The sequence below is a fragment of the Nipponia nippon genome, unplaced genomic scaffold (genome assembly GCF_047370975.1).
Source record: "Nipponia nippon isolate SJK-2023a ecotype South Korea unplaced genomic scaffold, ASM4737097v1 scaffold_6, whole genome shotgun sequence".
NCBI lineage: Eukaryota > Metazoa > Chordata > Aves > Pelecaniformes > Threskiornithidae > Nipponia > Nipponia nippon.
The window spans coordinates 78022899-78043415 of NW_028262380.1; the positions used below are offsets into that span (position 1 = coordinate 78022899).

The window sequence follows — 20517 nt, forward strand, 5'->3', positions numbered from 1 at the left end:
CTTCTTTGCAAAAAAAGTCAGTCTCTAGTTGCTAAAAAAACTCCATAACATTTTCATGTCCTGTGTTCTCGACAGCTAAAAGATATAAGCTTATTTTGTTAATTTAAAACAAACATATTGTCTTTCAGACTTTTTTGCCAAGTTTCAGTTAGGGCAAAACTTTCTTTTATGTCTGAATAAACTCCTGAAAGGATTATTATGGCAACAACGTCAGGCTCATAATTATAGCTGTTTCATGTATTATTTGTCTTTGAAAGTGGGGCATGAAAACTTTCCAAAGAGAAAATCAGAGTTCTTTGCTCTTTTATAGAAACTATTTATGTTTTCTTGGCCTAATTATCTCAAGAAGATTCTGTGCTGTGGAAGATTTGTGAAAGCTGCAGACATCTCCCCATATGCTTTCAGAGAGCTCCCTTAAAAACAGTGCGGGCCCCGCACGGGCACTAGATTTCATCAGCAAAGGCAGTGCAGTGCAATGCAGTGCAGCTGCAAGCTGAAAATTCTGCTTTAGGAAAATTACCTTTTTATCACATTGCTCTTTTCTTTGTACTAAGGGCTGCTTTTCTCTTTCTGTAGGTTCTCTCATACCATGCTTCTGCTGCTGAGGAGGAAACGAGGGAGCTGCAGGTAACAGCGGTAATTGAATTTTTTACTATTACTTCAGAAATATTCCATTAATAGAACAAGAAAGGGCAGTCCTTTACACAGTTGTGATCCCTAAACATGCAGAAGCACATCTTCCAGAAATAAAAATTACAATGAAGCTTAAACTGATCAGTTCCTGAATTGAATCAATACATCACATAAAAGGGAAATCTTACAATGCCTACAATGAGAGATACACGTTGGCCAGAGAGCTGCAATTACAGGAGAACCAGAAGTACACCAACTGCCTTTCTCATGAGTTTAAGTGACAGTAACAGCTGATGCCATGTTAGTATCAACTCACAATGATTAAATATTTCAGAAGCAAAATGTTGAGAACTCTTCTTTCTGCAGCTAAGTCTGAATGTTGTATATTTTATATCTTTGGTACCTTTCAAGCAGCCCAAGTATGGGTGCAGCTTTAGGGCCTTACACAGAAATTCTGTATTTAATTGTTAATGCAACGATTTTTTTTATTATTTTTATGGTTACTTTTCTGTGCAGTGTCCTGTTCTGCTCATGTTTAATTCTGTGTTTAGAAACCACTGCCTAAGGAATAACTACAGCTATGATTTCAAGTGTAGATCAAAGCACAGCCTGTGCTTAGTCTCTCCGGTTCTCTCTGTTGGAGCAGACATTCTGGGGAAATGGCATCACCCCTGCTGTACAAAAAAAAATTGGAGGGATGGAGAGGAAGGTGGACATCGGGGACCACAAGCTGGGTAGTATGGGACTGGACTGGACAAGCAAGGTGCCACAGAACACGGCACAAGACTAAGGATAGTTCTAGAATGGTTAGTGTCACACAGATTTTGAACCTCAGTCCTACCACGCTGTTGCTCATCAATAAAGAGGCAATGACAAGACCAGCATGCTAAAGCATCTTCTAGGGTTTCTCTTCAGGGCTTGCATTGTAATCTCTGTGGTTACATCTTCACTGCTAAATAAAACAGAACCACAATAAACATAGCACTGAACCAGTGTCCACCTCTACTACTTAACTGTCCATGTGCTTCCTAGCACAATCTTGGCCCATGTCAGCCCCCACTTTCTAAGGCGATACCAGAGCACATAGCACAGGCCATCTCCACATTTGCATGAGTGCACCAGATTTGGATGAGTGCACCCGGTTTGGCTTCCTCTAGCATACAGTCTCGCAGCGCTATTTGAGCAGGTTTTACACCCTCAGATATACTATGTATCCTCACGTCACATCCCAGGGCGTAAAACAAATACCCTTATTTTCATGCTATGAAGCCATCACTCTGAAGTTTATCAGACCAATCAGATTAGCTCAGATAATTTGAGCTGAAAAAAGAAAACGCTGCTAAAAATAAGGGTATCTTAGAACTTCAGGGCACCACATGGAGCCCAAAGCAAACCATGGACCAAGTACTATGTAGTATAGACAAATCAGTTTGTGGCATTTTGCCTCATTGCTAGAGAATGATCCCTGTCCTGTTTTATATAGCAGTATAGATCTAACCACCTCATTGATAATTTGGTTTCTTCTTTGTGCTTTTGTGTACAAGATACCTAATTCAGTGACAAAAACATTAATTGGCCACAAAACATACATCTTCCCTAACTGAGAGACAGAACCTGTATTAATGGCAGTCCCCACTGGTTTTAGGAGCAATAAAGACCACAAATTCACAAAGGACCGAGGCAAAAGTTATCCTCAAATATTTCAGTGCGCATCGCAGAACTCAGTTTAGTTTTGGAAGCCGCTGTTTACCCTTGAGGATAGAGCACTCCTTAGCCCTTAAAAGTTTACATTCTTCTCTAAAAATTTAAAGAAACTCTTGTCTTTTCAGATGTACACCTTTGCAGTAAAAAAAAAAAAGTATTTCTTTCTGTTATTTTGTAACTAAACACAATGTAAAATTTAGTATAAGAGCTTTCCCCTAGCTAGGACACATGCTGCCACAAAGTTATTCAGCAGAATCAGTGGTATATCAACATAGATACAGGACTTGAGCTTTATAGCATAATATTGGTACTGATACTTGTACTTACTATCTTTGAATCATTACAGTTAATATATACTTTATTAGTGAGACATGGCATTGGCAACAGGAATTACTACAGTGTGTCACAAGTGAAATTAGTGATAACAGAATTATCAGGAAGTGGTTCCTCTAATTTAAAACTGTAGCTTTCAAATACATTTAATTTGTGGACTCCTGAAAGGTTTAGATTGGAGGAGCAAAACCTTAGAGACAGAATTTCAACCTACTGACAATAGCCTTGGTTTTCTTCTTAATTACCCTATGATCAGATGCGATTGCAGACCCTTACCCTAAAAATCCACATGGTTAATACTCCTGCACTGTAGTCTTTTAGTTGAATCAATTAAAACCTTATTGCTAAAACAAGGAAAGAGACAAATCTTGCTCTTTAAGTACGCGTTGTTAGCCTGTACCCTTTGAGATACAGGATCATTCCTGCCTTTTTTCCTTTGTCTCTGTATTCACGAAGTAGAACACAATTAAATGTTGCAACTATCAACCTCTGTCATTTGTTTTCTGAAACTATTTGCTGTTTCTATGTATTGATAAAGGTAGCAGTACTTGAAGAGATAGGGCCAAGTGAGTTTCAAGATCAAGTCATTCATGTTAAAGACATCAGTACTCCTATTCCTAGTCTTAACCCAAGTCCTGGATAAGTAGTGACAAAGTTACTGCTACCCAAGTTGAGAAAGCTAGCTTACTTCGTTAGCTTCTCCTATTAGTCGTGGGAGAGAGACAGGTGATTCTAGAGAGCAGTTCAGAGGAAGTGATTATTTTAAGTACCGATTCAGGGAAATATGTAAGAGTGCCAGTTCCTTTCTTATGCAAATGATTCTTTCCTCGCAATCCAATTTGAACTGTCAGCAAGGTGTAGAGAACTTTTATTTTCTTTTTTGGTGGGCTGACAAAGACTTTCCAACAACTTCTGTGAAGTACTTGTGGTAGTGTTTTCCCCTAATTAAGAACAGCCTCTACCACATTACTGGGATACCTTTGTGTTGACGATCTTCCCATTAACACATCATAGAAAGACCTCAGTTTTGAAATCAGCCTGTGGAGCAGCTAACTAATATAACCACCTTGCCTGAAGTGATAGATGGATGTTACTCATAGTTTATTCCAGGCTTCAGATTGTACAGCTTCGATGTAATGTGTGGAGATGCGATCCGGGTGCCTAAATTACAGGGATGTAGCAAGTCACTGTCTGTAAACTGGACCCTCCTCCCTGGTGGCTAAAGCTAACACATTGCATACTACAACTTTTGTTCCACTACTGAGGGTCAGCTGATGAATGGCAATTTACTTGGCTTCAGAATTTTATCAATTTTTATTTTGCACTCATATCATTGTATCAACATGGCTAAAATAGATTAAAATGATATTTCTGGATGTACCTTTTTGCCATTTGCTTTGGTTTGCTTCTAAATAATCTGACAGCACAGAAAATAGATGCTTCATCAGGCAGTTGGACTCAATGATCATTGTAGGTCCCTTCCAACTGGAACTATTCTATTCTATTCTATTCTATTCTATTCTATTCTATTCTATTCTATTCTATTCTATTCATTATCTGCCTCGTGTAATAGGCTGCAGTCTAATTTTTCACTTTTATCATCATTTCCACATACCACAGAATGTCATATTGCATCAGTCATCTCCTTTGAGCTTGGATACTGTCTGCAACCTGTGTTTTATCACACCAAGTAAATGAAACAAAGCAAAACTGTTTACAGTTGCCACTCAGTTACCAGTGGTCCCACATTTTCCTTAGCCTTCCTTTTGCTGCCAATGTATTTATAGAAACCATTTTTGTTGCCCTTCCCATCCCTCACTAGCTCCAGCTCAAGCTGAGCTTTGTTTTTCCCATCTTCATCCCTGCACACTTTGGTAATGTCTCTATATTCTTCCCAGGTAGCCCATCCCCACTTCCTCCTTCTGTGTACTTCATTTTTTCATTTGAGCTCACTCGGGAATTCCCTGTTCATCCATGCTGGCCTTTTACCATGTTCGCTTGATTCCTGCATGCCAGAATGCACTATTCTTGTGCTTGAGGCTTTCCTTGAAGGTAATGCCTTGGTGTATGAAATGAAGTTATGAGCTTTATCTGTAGGATTTTCAGTCATAATAGAAGACAAGTTTTAAAAATTATATTCTATAATTAACCAGGTAATGAAATGGAGTCAGTAATTAATTATTCACCACTAATTACTATTAATACAATGCCTATAGTAAGCAATGGTCATTAAAAAGTCACAGTTACACAAAGAGGGCAATTAATTGGCACATTTTTTTCTTTTCTTGACTATTTCATGCTCTTTATAATATTCCTGAGGTGGCGAAATTGAGCAAGAGGTGGTTTGGTCAGTGCTTACAGAAGCTGACCATAGCTCAGTAACTTGAAATTAAAATAGCTGATGAACTTTTCATGCTGTAAAATGGGGGGCAGATAGCTCTACTGGCTTCAGTAAGTGAAAGAGGAAATATCTAATCCAGTTAAATAACCTTGAATAGCTATAGGATACAGTTTTTTATGTCTCAGCTGAAATGAAACTTATTGTTGTGGCTGTCAAGGGCAGGAGATCAAGGAAGGGAAAGATAAATTATGAATGAAGTCAGAACACAGGCGTGAGGTGTTCTGTTGAGCTCCTACCGTGTCCTTCCAGCCCCTTTCCTCATCAAATACCAGACTGCAGTTGCAGTTTTTCAAAATTATGTCATTAGAGTTCCTGAATGGTTGCATTATTTTCCCCTGAACATAGAGGCCTGGTGGTTCTTTCACATGCTCATACGTGAAATACCACATGAATCCAAACCTATGGACACAAAATTACTAGTACAAGAAACGTGTGAGAATGTTGACATTTCTTTCCTGTGTAAATACTATTTTTCATAATCTTTCATGATTTTCCAATTCTGACACACAGGACAGATAACAGCAACCTTATATGGAACAGAGATTGGTAGACGTAGTTATGGGGAGAGCTGATTTGCACGGTACATGTAATAATACTGCAGATTATGACACATGCTTCCTTTTCAGTGTCTCAGCTTTCTAGGCCATGCTGGAGAAATGTTTTCCCCTAGAAGAGGAAGATGAACACATAGGTTTATTTCTTTCACCATTTCAGTTTTACCTGATTTTCTTTTAAACCACACTCATATTGAGGTGAAACAACTGTAAAGAATCAGCACTGAGGACTCCACCTTTTATTTTACTGAAAAAACTGATACTAATTTGTGTTCTATAGTGTAAGACTTACCATTTATTTTGTTAGCAAACTTAACATCTGTATTTTTAAGGGCAACTAATATTTATACTCTGAATTTTATAACTAGAAAAAATAGAGTTGTAATACATAGAGATGTAATACATGGAGATATTACTGATAATAAAAGCTATAGATTTTAAAAAGTATAGAGTTGGGGGGTTTTGTCTACTTTATAATTTCAAATTTCACATTGAAGTTTTATGATTGTACTCAAATTACATCAAAAACATTGTCCAAAGGTTTTAAAGATTATTGATCACAGGTGAACCCTCATTTTTCAGGTTTCTAGCCCTGAGAAAGCTGTGCCTGTGGACATATTCTGACTACCATAGCGCTGAATGTGGATTCTATTAGGAATTCTGTTCTACTGATATCTCTTTGCTCGCCATTTTTAGAAAAATGTCAACGGTTACAGATATTGATGTCTGCATGTCTATAAAAACAAACATATAACTCCACTGCCTTATTTTCTCAGTCTCCCAATTTCAGACATACTCTTGGTTACAATTTGCCTTAGGTGATTTAGGTAACAGACTGACTGGGTAATCCTGTCCTTATTCTCTTGATCTATAGAAAAGTGTGTGTTAAATCTAAGCAAATAAGGCAATGTTATACAAGAAAGACTAGGGAAAGATAAATGAGAAGTAATCATCAGGTTTCAGTATAATGTGAAGGTAAAATTTAGTAGCTCACCACTACTCTGTTGAAAAAGCAGATATTTATGTTATGCTTTCTCTTTCCTAGTGCTAAGTTGTGTTCTCTTATTCTTCTCTAGGCTGCTGTAGTACCATCTGCACAATCTCTCAACCTAACTGACTTCACCTTCAGTGATTTTGAACTATCAGATTTTGAAACAACACTGTGTACAATTCGAATGTTCACAGACCTCAACCTGGTGCAAAATTTCCAAATGAAACATGAGGTATGAATGCTATCAAATGGTGCTTCACGTAAGGAGACAATTTAATTATTAGAAAATCAGGAGAATAGTGAAATGAGCCTACAGTAAATATAATTGGAAACCTGTATTAAAGAGTAGTTAGCAAACTATAAAGGTATATAAAGTGGGCAGTACTGGGGTTTGTCCTCAGTTTAGTTCTACTGAACTATTAATAATTTGGTTAATGGACTGTAAAATGCTTTTAGAAAACTTGGGGAGTGGAGGCAGAGGACTTGGTTAAAGTTCACATGAGCTTGAAAATGAAAAGCAATATTTCAAAACCAGCAAGAATAAATATATAAAGAGTAATGAAAACAGTCAAATGCATAAATTAAAAATGGAAAACAAATAATAGCTAGTGGTAACAGAGAAAAACAGTTCACAGCTACTAGTATCAGAAACCGTGTAAAAGTCAATAATGTGCTGTAGTAGCAAAAAGGGGCAAATTTCACTCTTTACTGACAGAGTGGGATTTCAGGCCCATAGAGTAATTATATTGTAGCTCATATTTGAAGAGACACACAGAGATACAAATTAATTAAAAAAACCCCAAACAAACACAACAATTTAGGAGACTGAGCATAGTTTGAATGAATTAAGCTGGTTTTCTCCAGAAAACAGAATATTGAGGAGGGAGATGATAGGAACTTTTCAGTAAGTGAAAGACTGCTATAAAGAGGACAGTAATATCGTTCTCTATGTCCATATAAGGTAGTAAAAGTAATTAACTTAGTATTTCCCCCCCAAAAGATTAGATTAGAGATTAGAGGGAACTTTATAGTCACGGAGATAGGAAAGACTGAAACAGATTATTCATGTGGGCTGTGGAAATTTCCCTGAAGGTTTTTACCAATATATCTAGTTGTAGATATGCATCTGTCAGAGGTGATCTAGACAGGTACTCTTGTTTTGCTCCTGGCCCTGGAGGTAGACTAGATAATCTCTTAGGCTCTTCCAGTCAATACACACTATCTCTATTTGTAAAAACCTTCATTTTTAAATATTTTATTTTTGCTTTATATATTTTTCAACAAAACTTCCAAAGTTCAGTATCAAAATGCGAGATTAATTTGGAGGACTTCATAGGCAAACAAATTAGTAAAAGAAATCGGGTATTTATTTTCTAGATGACCAGCTTATAGACCAGTTTAGATTAGTAGTGTTTAAGGGCCCAAAGGAGTACAGTATTGCCTAGTCTGAACTCTTGAATATCCCAGTACTTAGTTTCACCTTTGTAGTAAGGCCAAGAACTTGTACTTCCTTAAGGGCTATGTCCCAAAAGAAGAGAGGGAGTCAGGTAGCCCAGTAACGGGTGGGCTTCTAGTTCCTAGTGGAACAATTACAATGGATTTGCAAAACCAAAATAACACCATGACAACAGACACATAATTACACATCTCAACAGAAGCAAGAGAATGTTGACAGCTTTGAAGCTGTGCTGTCAACTTTCCATACTAGAGCCAAAGAAAACTGGCAGTAGCCTAGCACTCCTTTTTTAACAGTGGAAAGGCAGAGAATACTGCTGCTTTTGTGTGGAATTGTTTATGTGGGTGAATGATATTGGATTTTCATTTCCGTCAGTACAACATCTTTCACTACGAACATTAAAAATTTTCTTGAACAAACCAAGGCCTAGATTCTCAAACAGCATTTAACAGAGCAGTATGCTGTATCCATTAAAACCAAGGGACCTATTCTAGTACACATCAAATTATTATCTGACCTTCATACTTTTCACTTTCTTAAGAAGTAAAGTATAACCCACAACTTGTAATACTGTTGTGTAAAACATCCAGGACAATACTTTCTTCCTGCATAAAAAAATACTACCCAGCAATATAGTAATCACTGCCTTTCTATCATACTTATTTGCTTTCCAAAGTCCAATTCCGCTTGTCTTTTGACAAGCTGATATGAGGGAAAAGCCACATGTTCATTATCAAAACAGCTCTTAAGAGAACTCTGTAATTAAAAAAAAAAAATCTGTATCAAATATGTCATTACAAACAAGGATTTTTTTCTCCCAGTTAGCTTGACATAACTCAGTTTCTGACTTAACAGCAGTGCATCTGACACTAACATTTAGCCATCAGTACTAAAAACCCAAACCCACAAGTATTATGTACTCAATGAGAGGCTGAACTAGTGGCTGTAAGCATATTCTTATCTATGTTCACAGTTACAAGGATGTTATATTTGAACTTAATTGAGTTAAAAGGAATTTGTTTGTAAGACTGTAAGACAGTTTTCCAGTGGGATTAGAGAAAGATTTGTTTTGATAAAAATAATAGATTTCTAATACACTTGCAGTTAACTTTGTGCTGCTGTTTCTCACAGGTTCTCTGCAGATGGATTTTAAGTGTAAAGAAAAATTATCGGAAAAATGTTGCTTATCACAATTGGAGACATGCCTTTAATACAGCACAGTGCATGTTTGCTGCTTTAAAGTCTGGTAAAATTCAGGTACATTTTTCTGTTTCTACATTAAGAATCTTCTGGCTAGGCAAATTCTATAATGACGCATAGTTCTGATTGTCATGTCAGTAAGATGTTCATCATTCCATGGTATTGCTAGTGAAATCAAAATATTTCTGCTGCAGACTTCTGGCTTTAAGGGCTTGGTTTGTGAAATTGTTGTCATGTTGTTATGTACCCAGTTTCAGTTAAATCTTCTGGAAATGATCAAGTGGGTGGTCCCAATGGGAATATCTCAAATAAGGCACGTACAGGATTGTGTCCTTTTTTAAAGGTAATGCATAAGCTACAAGCAAGTCAAAAAGGTGGAGAAGAAAAGGACTGACCCTATTTCAGGATGTTTCCTTATAATATTCAACAGGAAATTTTTTAAGTTCAAACACAGAGCTGAGTACAGGTTTAGACAAACAATAGAACATTTATTGGAAATGAAGATTTAAATGCTCATTTCCATGCTTTTGGACAATGTTTCAACCTTCCTCTTAAAAGACACATAATAGTTTAAAAAACAACCTAATCAGTCTTTACCACAAATACTGAAGGGCTAGATGATCCCCCAAGTAAGAAAGATATTGATTCAAGATTTTTCCAAAGTATGTTTTTAGGTTTTGCTTTTATATTCTTGAAGAAAACAAAATGTTTCTGTTCATTATGAATTAACGTGTTTCTTCAGTTTGATTACAGACAATTGTTATTAGTTGGTTTATACTATTTTACAGTAAGCACTTCTGTGAGAATAAATAAATCCTATTTGTAGACCAAAACCCAATACGAATAATGAAGAGGCATTCCCTTCCTCTACAAACTTTGTCTTGCAAAAAAAAAAAAAAAAAAAAAAAGACCAAAGGTGCTGGAAGAGACAAAGGCAAGGGCTTTCATATTCGTTCTATACTGAACTGAACATGGTCATTTCGCTCTGTGTGCAGTCTAGCAATCTCTGATGATCCTGATAGCTTGCTTGCTATTTCTGGAATCCTGTCAGTCTCCACTGCAATTTCCATAAATTGTTTTATTCCTAACTGCATTGGATTCACTCCACATTGATTTTCATGTCCTAGATTCTGGAGTGAGAACGGCATTGAACATTAAGTCTCTCAATTTTCTCTAGTTTGAGAGGAAAAGCACTGGGGGACAGATCTTCCTAGGAGAAACATAAAATCACTCATTTCCAAACTGATTTGTCTTTTGACTAGACTAAGGCCAGGTTTCATTATCTAGAAAGCAGATCCAAATCTACCGAAGTTGTAACTGTTTAAAGAAAATTTGGATTTGATTGCACAGAAGATACAGCCTCCCAGTGGCAGTGCTGTCACTAGCTGTTCTTCAAATTCCTGTCCTGACTGTTGTGCCTGCTATTCTTGTCCCATTACGAAATGCTGCATGAATACTGTAACTTTGACCAGCCTCTGTTTCTCACTGGACAGATTTAAATACATTTTCTATCGAATTCTATGGAACAATATTAAAGATACAAAATAGTCACAAAAGAAAAACTGTAACCTCTCCGCTAATCCTTGTTGGAGCTCCAGAATAAAGTCTTTAATAATGAGTCAGATATTGGTTAATTTTGTTTTCCATGGGTTTTAAACTTCTGTTAATTTATCTGCCCAGTGATCAATGAAAAGCATGACGTTTTTCCCTTCTGATTATTCCAAGGACAATTGTATAATGAATTTTTATACCTACTTAGGGAATGTAGTCTAATTCCGTTGAGGTAATAGAGGAGCTGAGCTAAGAGTCACGGGGCCAGTATTTAAAAAAATTCCTCATGCTCTCTCTTCGCTGCCAGGTGACATTACACAAGTCACTTCTGTATCAGTTTTCTCATCAGTATATATAGAGCTAGATGATGTTCCCTCTGAAAACTGCATTGAGGCCTACGAAGAATGGTTATTACTGTGCACCACAGCTTCAGAGATAACCCTTATTCTCAGCATACCACTTTACGTCCTTGTCCTCCTTGGGCCAGAACTGTATCTGCTATGTGGGTAAAGACAAGACAGCAGATATAAAACACATTGTGCAAAATAAATCCCCATCACAAAGCTAACTCACTTCTTGTATTACTCTTTACATATAGAGCAAACTGACTGACTTAGAAACACTGGCTTTGCTGATAGCAACTCTAAGTCATGATTTGGATCACAGGGGAGTGAACAACTCTTACATACAAAGGTAAGCAAGTCTGAGAGAGGTTCAATAAAAACAAATGAATACCAAAATCACAGAGTTAAATTAAGTACAACCTAATTGATTTAATGCTGTGAGGCTGTGCAAAGGAGCAGGCTTTTACAAAGCAGTAAGAGCAAGAACAGCCAGAAACATTCAAGAGTCCAAAGCAAAGATGCACAACCTCAGCTGTTGACTAACTACGATGGCAGAAGTAGTAAACTCTTTGCAGACTGTGCAGGGGCAGCGTCTTCCTACTCCTGTTCCGGATGTCCCATCCCCCATTTCCCATACAGTGACGGCAAGAGGTCCCAGCTTCTCAGGGACAGCGGGTAGGAAACGTGCAGCTTTTCAGATTGCTCCCTGCCCAACCAGCTGTTCCCCGTCCAGTCTGGGCCAGCACAGAGCTGAGGTCTGCAGCCATCTGATACAAAGGTGTCTCCCTACCATTTTGAACTCTGATTGTTTTACTCATGATTTAGCCATGTTTTCCCAGAATTCTAAGTTGATTTGGATACGATAAATCACATTAAAAATCTATTTGCATTGATTTGAGGTTACCTTTACTCTTCAACTTTGATCAATTCTGGAATTACAGAAAAACCTTTACAATGCAAAAAGTCAAAATATGTTTTAAAACCTTGAAACAAAACTTTTTACTAAACAAAATATTTCACATTGAAGTTATCAAAATGAAGCATCTGAACTCTTCTAAAATTTTCTCCATTTTAACTAAAAATACTTTTTTTTTTTTTAGAATTCATTAATAGTTTCAGATCTGCCCAAAATGTGTTTTTCAGTGAATTTAGTATTCACTTGAAGTAACAGTATATGATTCTTCGATTAAATAAACAGCTTGACTTAAAACATGGTGTAATGTGATTACTGTGATTTGGCAATGTGTCCTGATCTGACCAGAGACGGGGAAAAGATACCCAGAAATGTATACTAGTATCTTTTTCTGGCAGAACTGGAGAGTGGTTTTGAAGCTACCTTTGGAAGAAGTGGTCTGCTGTTCTCGCTGTGTGTAAAGTAAGATACTAGGGGAGGAAAAGTTTGTTTGAGGCAGAGAATACTGAAAGGCAGAAAATAAGTAAGCTGAAGCAGAATTCCTGCCTTTCGGATATATGCTCAGAATAACACTAAGACTGATGCGTAAAGCAAAAAAACAAAAACAAAAACAAAACCCCAAACCCCACAAAATTGGAAGAGTAACCTTTTTCTAGTTCCCTAATAGGGGATTCCAACAGTAACTGTAGCCTTGCAGTGATTGGAACCAGTTAGCTATTTTTTGCTTTATTTATTTAAAAATAAATTTCCTGGAAGACATCTGGAGATGCGTCATCTCCTCTCAAAAATGTCCTGGGAAAGTGTCATAGACAGCAAAATCTAACATTCGCGTATGCTGTAAAGCAGAGATGATTACAGCTTAATAATTCTCTTTCAACAGAAAGTTCCACGAATTTTGTTTTTAAATCCCTCTTCTAAATCTAAACGAAAAGTTATTTTTTCCAGGAATGGATCTGTTTTGTTTCTTCCTTGGAAGCAGGGAGACTGGATACTTAGCATACGATTATTTTCTTAAGCAACAGGGTTTCAAACATTAAAACGGTCCTGGTAGTAGAAATTACAGGAAATGAACTGCTTAAAGGTCTTTTGGTAGATACGCAGGGGTTTTATTTTCTTTTTCTTCCAAACCCACACGTAAAGTAGGCAAGCACAGAATATGAAGACTGCATAACCAAACCACTGTGTTCAGAAAGCAGTGGTGTCCTTTGGCCTGGTGTGGTGGTGGTTTAACAGAAATGCTATGTACTACAGAAGTAGGACCTGAGTTTATTTCCAGCACTTGTGTCTTCCCAGACAGCCAGGGTCTTTAAATACTGAGCAAGCTCCAGTTTGATGCAGTACTTGGGAAGATAACCTAAGATATTTCTCACATATTTCTCTCTTCAGTCAGGATGAACTTTAGGGGACACAGTATGAATCCCACTTAACTCAATGGGAATTTCACCCAGCATGTGTTGGCACCATCCTACAATTTTTTTCCTTACAGAAACACGCAAGCGTCTTTGCTCTATACTCCTTTTGCAGTGGTCTCAGAGGAGGTGCTGGGCAGCCAGCCCATAATCCTCAGGGGCTTGCATCCTTTAATCTCCCTTTCCGCATTTTTGTTTGTCTTTCCATCTATCTCTCCACATTTTTCTGCTTCTTAAATCCCTGGAGTCCCCTCTTATGACTTTTATTTGAGTCTCTGTGTGCATTCACTTACATAGGGACCCAGTCCTGCAACCACTAATTCATGTGAATGATCCTTAACCATACAAAAAGTCCCATGGAACGATATGCTAAAAAGGAATTTCTTACATGATTAAACATTTGCAGGTCAGATTATAATTAGAGTAATAGATTCAGGATCAGCAGCAAAACAGAATTCCAAAAGAATCCTGATTTAGTTGAAGAAATGACATAAGCAACGGGGGACCAGGGGCTGAAAATGAAGATACAGTAGCAAAAGCTAAGAACTGTATTATGCAATGAGGAAGAGGGGGAAATTTGATCAACATTTTGGGCCCCGCACCAGGGTCCACTGAGGTCAGCAGTAATTTTTCCATTGGTATCAGTGAGTTTCCAATTAGGTCTGCATTATTACTTACAAGCTCAGTAGTTGAGCTGACTAAATATGCCAGGCAGGTGTTTAAAATGTTACAAAAGCCAAAACTGTCACTTAAATTTTGCTTGTGAAAGAACCCTTCTTGTTGCCTTTCCTTTTCATGCAAGAACTTTCACTCTTTATAAAACTTTGTGTTACATTCTCACTCCTTGTGTGCAGCTGGTCTCTACAGGTAACAGAAAGCAGAAAACTATAGTTGTCAGTGCTCTGATAAAGTAACAGCGTTGTCTTTTTATCTGTACTCCCCCTGCATCTCCTTCCTGCATTTTGTTTGGCCAGTTACACAGAAGGGGTAAGGAACTGGTTAAGAACAAGCATGGGTGGGTGGGAGTAAACCGATAATGAGAAGAGGACATTAAAAGGGAAGTTATTTCTGGATTAGTAGTATGTTTAATTTGATTCCTCCATCTGATGGGTCTTTTTACTCCTCAGAAGCGAACATCCACTGGCTCAACTGTATTGCCACTCAATCATGGAGCATCATCATTTTGATCAATGCCTTATGATCCTGAATAGTCCAGTGAGTGCCACATTTTCGTGTATGCTGAAGGAAACTGTTCCCTATTTTACTTTTTATTTTTAGCTTTTGGATAGACTCCCACCCTTATACATTCCTAAGTGATCTTTATTCCTTTTTGGGTAAAGAAAGCAAATGCAGCAGTTTTGAAATCACAATTCCATTGCTGAGTGCCACCGAACCTTTCCAAGCGTTGCCTGATAAGGGAAGCCTTGCAAATAGCCTTTTGAGTACCTGCTTCCATGGACCAAAGGAAACAAAAGGCTTTGTTGCCATTTTCATGACCTCTTATGAACCACCAAACAAACCCAAGTCCTTGCTCTCATTTCAAAAAACATTCTGGCCTACACATACACAAAGCAGTCCTGACGAGACCAAACCAAACACTGCTAAGGTTGACATTCCAAAGTGAAGCCAAACCTAAGTTAAGTAAATATGCAAATAAAATCACATTCTTCTTGTTTTCTATTATGAACTAATTCTAAGACCAGTTATTCAGCATGCACAATCATTTCAAAGCAATGTATTTTCACCACTCATTTTGTATCACAGGTATGGTACTTCAGCATCCTTTGTATTGTAATGATTCTTTCCTATTCAGACAGGAAAATATGGAAAAAAGTGGAGGCAAGTTGCCATTTCACCAGCTGCACAGTGCTTTGGTTTAACAGTGGACTGCTGAGCTTATATTTCTATGTAATAGCTTGTTATTTATGTTGCTTCATAAAAGGAAATATTTTCATTTATGTGAGATGTGTAGGCAGGTACTGGAATCTATTATAGTTCCTCTGCTTCAGGGAGGAGGGGGAAGAGGAAAGAGAAATGCTACGATACAACTAGTGGCAAATTTAATTTTGATGAATGAAATGGACTTAAAGGCTTTAATGTTGCTCTGCTTGCAGTTTCATTTTGTAATAGTCGATTATGATGCTGTTGCTATGCGGCTTTCTGCCATTACTCAAGAAGACTGGAATTTTTATTTTTAAATTGGGCAGTCTGCAAAAGGAAGCAGGGTAAAAGAATGACATCAGCTATCAGCAAGCAGCTCCTAATGATTTAGTATCTAAGAGACATTTTAGCAAACTGGTGTGCTGTTGCCCATTTTACTGATAACACTGGTTTTCGTTTTTTGTAAAGGGAAATCAGATTCTCAGCAGCCTTTCCATTGAAGAATACAAGGCCACACTGAAAATGATAAAACAAGCCATTCTTGCCACAGACCTAGCACTATACATAAAGTAAGTTCAGAGGCAAGTTTGCCTGGATAGTCATTGCTGGATGTTTGGATCGTGTCAGCATGCTGCAAAATCTGTTGTTTTAACTTCTTTTAAAGGAGGAGAGGAGAATTTTTTGAACTTCTAAGGAAGAAGCAATTTAATTGGGAAGATCCTACACAGAAGGAGCTATTTTTGTAAGTAAAAGCAGAATGATTAAGAAGCCAGTTAATGTTATCAGGTACCCAATTTTCCATGCCATGTTGATGTGAATTTCATTAAAACCTGCAGATCTGTGTGCTCTGGGCCTGTGCAAACTGGCACTGGCACATAGGTCACTGAATGACTCCCTGCGTCTGAATTACTAAGTCTGCAACCTTATATTTGTTAAGTAGCACGTGGAGTTACATGAGCATTTCTGTTCTTCCTAAAGAGTTTCGGGTTCCTCTCTAGGTACCATGTTCTTTTGCTGTTGATACTTTCTACTTAAATATTGAATTGCTGAAAGCAGTAAGTAAAGACTCAGAACAGGCAGTTTGTTTTGAAGCTGATTGCTTACTGGCAGTGAAGAAGAAAGAAGATTAAGAATAGAGACACATATTGTAATGCACAGCTACAGAAAAGCAGGCTTACATAAGCTGTCTCAGAAAAGAAGGATGCCATAGTTCAAATTCAGTGCCTTTAAAAACCAGTCCAATGTAGTCACGTTCTATGTCTATTCCTATTTCAGTCCTTGGCCCTCATATATATGTCAATAAAGATGGCAGTCACTGCTAATGTCATAAATAAATACATGTGCTGTCTGTCCAGTAGCAAATAGAATGAAACAGTTCATTTGACGTGAATCCACCAAATGAGCCAGTCCAGATTTGCTCATTTCTGTGTGCTCATTTCACACAGGTGAAAGTCTACCACATCATCAAGCCTTAGATACCTTTATAACTTTGCTTTAATTTCACTTGTTTTTCTGACTTTGATGTTCCTTGGAATTTTATATTCTATTTTACTAATCACTTGACTTGGTGGCTACATACATTTCACAATACAGTAATTCATAGATTTCTTTCTGTTTTTTCTACAGAGCAATGCTGATGACTGCTTGTGATTTATCAGCCATAACCAAACCATGGCCAGTTCAGCAACGGGTATATGCTTAATTTTAAGATTTGCCAAATACAAACTCCACATAACAGCTTCTGCTTCCCCCATCCAGGCCTTATTGCAAAGGCAATGGTGGAACGCACAGCCTTAGGAAGCAGTCCTTCAAAGTGCTGTACGTGGACTGAAGACTTTCTCAGGTCTTTGTAGCAAGATCAGTGCATTTAGCTATGTCACCATGTTAGCAGTAATCTGAAGGTAAATCAGGTATCTTTGTTCTTTCCAACATTTCTGAGTTACTACAAGGCAGTCAACACACTAGTATCACCCGACCTTTTTCTATGTGTTGATCATTCCAGCTGTTATCAGTGGTAAGATGCCTGTGTGCCATTTTATTCACTTTGCTTTGTGAGAGTAAATATCAGCACACGCAGGTGTTTTGTTTATGCACAGATGTGTGCATGAAGAATTCTAAAAGCTAGCTGTTAAGCTGGAGAGTGTCATTATGGGGGGTCCCAGTTCGATATATCCTAAGGAGAGACAGGAAACACAGGAAACAGTTTTGATTGTAGGTAGCAGGCAAACTTTAGAGCTCTCAATGTGTGAAATCTCTTACAGATTGCTGAGCTTGTAGCTACCGAGTTCTTTGATCAAGGAGATAAAGAGCGGAAGGAACTCAACATAGAACCAACAGTAAGTGGCAGTATTGTGTGGAATCACCTCTTTCTAAATGGCTTCTACAAACAGCACTTCACGTTCCTTTCAAAAGCCACAATTTCTTCCACTGAGCAGAATACAGGGCCAACTCCTTCCCTGTCCTCCTAGTAGTCAGTTGTCTTCTGCGGTTCCCAGACACCAACAGTGTGTCATTATCTCTGAGCCGGAAGAACAGACAGCATTATTTCTTCTAAATCGGTATTACTAAATTGTCTAGGAAATACATTCCTAAATTGGAAATAGATTCCTAAATTGGTACCTATTTGCAACCTATCCAAAAACAGTAAGCTTGTCTATTTGTCTAGCTGTTTGGGCTCTGTCAGTCCAAAGACAATCTCCTAAGGCAAGTTATGCAGTCAAATTACCTGCATTGTAACACATGTATTGATACCCTGCTGTGCTGAACCTGCTGTGCTTTTTAAGGTGCTGCTTTTTAATTCCAGCCTGTCTCTTTGGTATTGGTTGGGTTTTTTATTTAACACATTTAAACACAGAGCTTGTTTACTTCTTTTGTGCAGGATCTAATGAACAGAGAGAAGAAAAATAAAATTCCCAGCATGCAGGTTGGATTCATAGATGCTGTTTGTTTGCAGCTGTATGAGGTATGGTGCCTAAGAAAGATTGCAATAATCTAAAACCAGAACAGCTTGCTGTAGCCCCTAATAGATGCAGATTTAAAATTAGAATAAAAATCAAATAAAAAACCAGTCCCTTACTTAAAAAAGATTTTTTTTGTTATATATTACATATGGCTCATTATTCAGTTGAAGAAATTATTATTTTAGTAGTTATCATTAATGGTATGTTTGCCTGATGAATGTATTTTGTTATAATTTTTTAAAACCTAGTGGTAATTACTGTGCTTTGTGCACTTGGTGTTAGATCCCTGGGTTATATTCTGGATTCCAGCAGCTCCAGTGAGCTGCTATGATCATCAGGGAAAGTCAAAAAAGCTTTGCTATGTAGGAAAAGAATGGTATCCATGTAGTACACTGATAAAAAGTGTTGTTTAAGAGTTTTAAAGAATTCAGAATTCTTCATGCAAAAGGCGATATGCTATGTATAGGAAATTTACCCGAGTTTAACATTTCCCATCCCGTTTTTTTCTTTCTCTTTCATCACACACAAAAGCAGCACATGAGAGAATTCATTGAAATGTTTTTCATCCTGGTCACAGACTGTATAAGCAGATACTTGGTCAGATATAGTGTGAAACAAACATACTGATTTCTGATTTTTTTAAACCAGTAAAGCACTAGAGTGAAAGCCTGTTCATTGGGACTGTAGCAAGCATTTTACAGGAACTGAGGTGAGAAAAAGAACGGTGAGGAACAGATAGCCTCTCTTAAGAATCTTCCAGTGGGAGGAACAAGGTGATTATTCAAATTTTTCCCTCTTACACAGTAAACTTCTCTAAAAAGAATCCGTATCCACCAGTTGGAAGGAAACAAGGACAGAGGAAGGAGAGGGAGCTACTAGCTGCTGCCTCTGAAACTCACATGTTTCTGTGCTGTAGAAACTGTCACGAAAATAAGGCAGCCTTTGTTGGGAAGCCTCAGAAAACTGTCTCCAGTAGGAGGCAGGCTGTTGAAAGAAGACTGAGTATCTCTGGAAAGGTACAGACTATACTAACAGAAAATTCTTTGAATAGAACACCTGAGCAGGTTTGAATGCCCACAGCTCCAGAGCCTGAACTTCTATACTTTTTCTTGTTAGGGGAGGGCTTTACCTTTCCATTTATGAAAAGACACAAAAATTTTCAATTATTTACTCTGAAATATGCACTGTAGCTTACATCAACAGTTACCAAGTGATACTAGTCCAAACTTTACCCAGCTCCTGTACAGTTCCTGCAAGGAAATGACGTGCATGAGTAATTTCTAGCTACTGTGCCCCACTTTGTAACTGCAGCTTTGTATGCCACAGTGAATACAAAACCATTCCTGGTTAGCAGCCAAAAGCACCTACAAATGTTTGGAGTCTTCTCCCTTCTCTTTAATTGGGGAAGAAAGAAGGAGATGCTACATCCACAGGAGGGGGTCTAAGCAGCATCTTTTTGTTCAGAACATGTTGCCTCTTACAGCTTTCAGTGTATCACTCTTACTTGTCATCTTGTCTCAAAGTCTGACCTGAACTGGAACAGCACGTAACAGGCTGACAGTGTCTGGGACTTTAAATAGACTCAGAGTATGCCAGCGGGTGCCCTAACCGGACAGATAAGTGAGAGTGACTTACCTGCAGGGGCAGAGAGCGCTAAAGAGGATGGGAAGCCTATGAGGAAGTGTCAAAACCTATAACAGTACTAGTAAATCCAAGGAAGGGGATATAGTTTGAGCTGATCCAGTGTTTGTTTATTTTGACTGGAGTACAAGTAGGGAATATTACCTGCTTACACAGATTTTTGTTTTCTTCAATGAGTAATAAATGGTAAAACACATAAACAACTCCAATGTTACTTTGAAAATGAACAAGCACACAGTTCACTCTCCAACGTTCTAATGCTACAAAAGGAAACAATAAACAGGGTTGTAGTGGCAGCCTTTTCACTGTTTTCTTAGCTTTCATCCAGTCAGTAGGAGTTTGACACACAATGCAAACAGAGAGGAATTCCCAATACAGCACTGCAAGTATGTGACTTACCATGTTATTCAGAGTAGGTCAGATCCCAATGAAGTTTTGTGGCTTGTGTTAGCTAGGTAACCAGTGCAGTTAAACTGAATGGTCTACAAGTCTTCCCTTTAAGTTCAGAAATCTGAAAAAATAAGAGAAATGTGTTTCGTCCTCTTC

The 20517-nt window shown here is 37.9% G+C and overlaps 1 protein-coding gene across 4 annotated transcripts in view; it reads left to right on the forward strand.

The window, feature by feature from the left end:
* PDE5A (phosphodiesterase 5A) overlaps positions 1-20517 on the forward strand; it is a 68262-nt gene that overhangs the window by 41622 nt on the left and 6123 nt on the right. For 3 of the 4 annotated variants that reach the window (XM_087735559.1, XM_087735561.1, XM_087735562.1), the window contains exons 11-20: positions 577-636; positions 6702-6848; positions 9204-9329; positions 11422-11516; positions 14617-14704; positions 15839-15939; positions 16035-16112; positions 16997-17060; positions 17632-17706; positions 18249-18332. In XM_087735559.1, the coding sequence (XP_087591685.1) occupies positions 577-636; positions 6702-6848; positions 9204-9329; positions 11422-11516; positions 14617-14704; positions 15839-15939; positions 16035-16112; positions 16997-17060; positions 17632-17706; positions 18249-18332 (918 nt within the window). The remainder of the gene's footprint in view (positions 1-576; positions 637-6701; positions 6849-9203; positions 9330-11421; positions 11517-14616; positions 14705-15838; positions 15940-16034; positions 16113-16996; positions 17061-17631; positions 17707-18248; positions 18333-20517) is intronic. The other variant, XM_087735560.1, reaches the window with a different exon arrangement.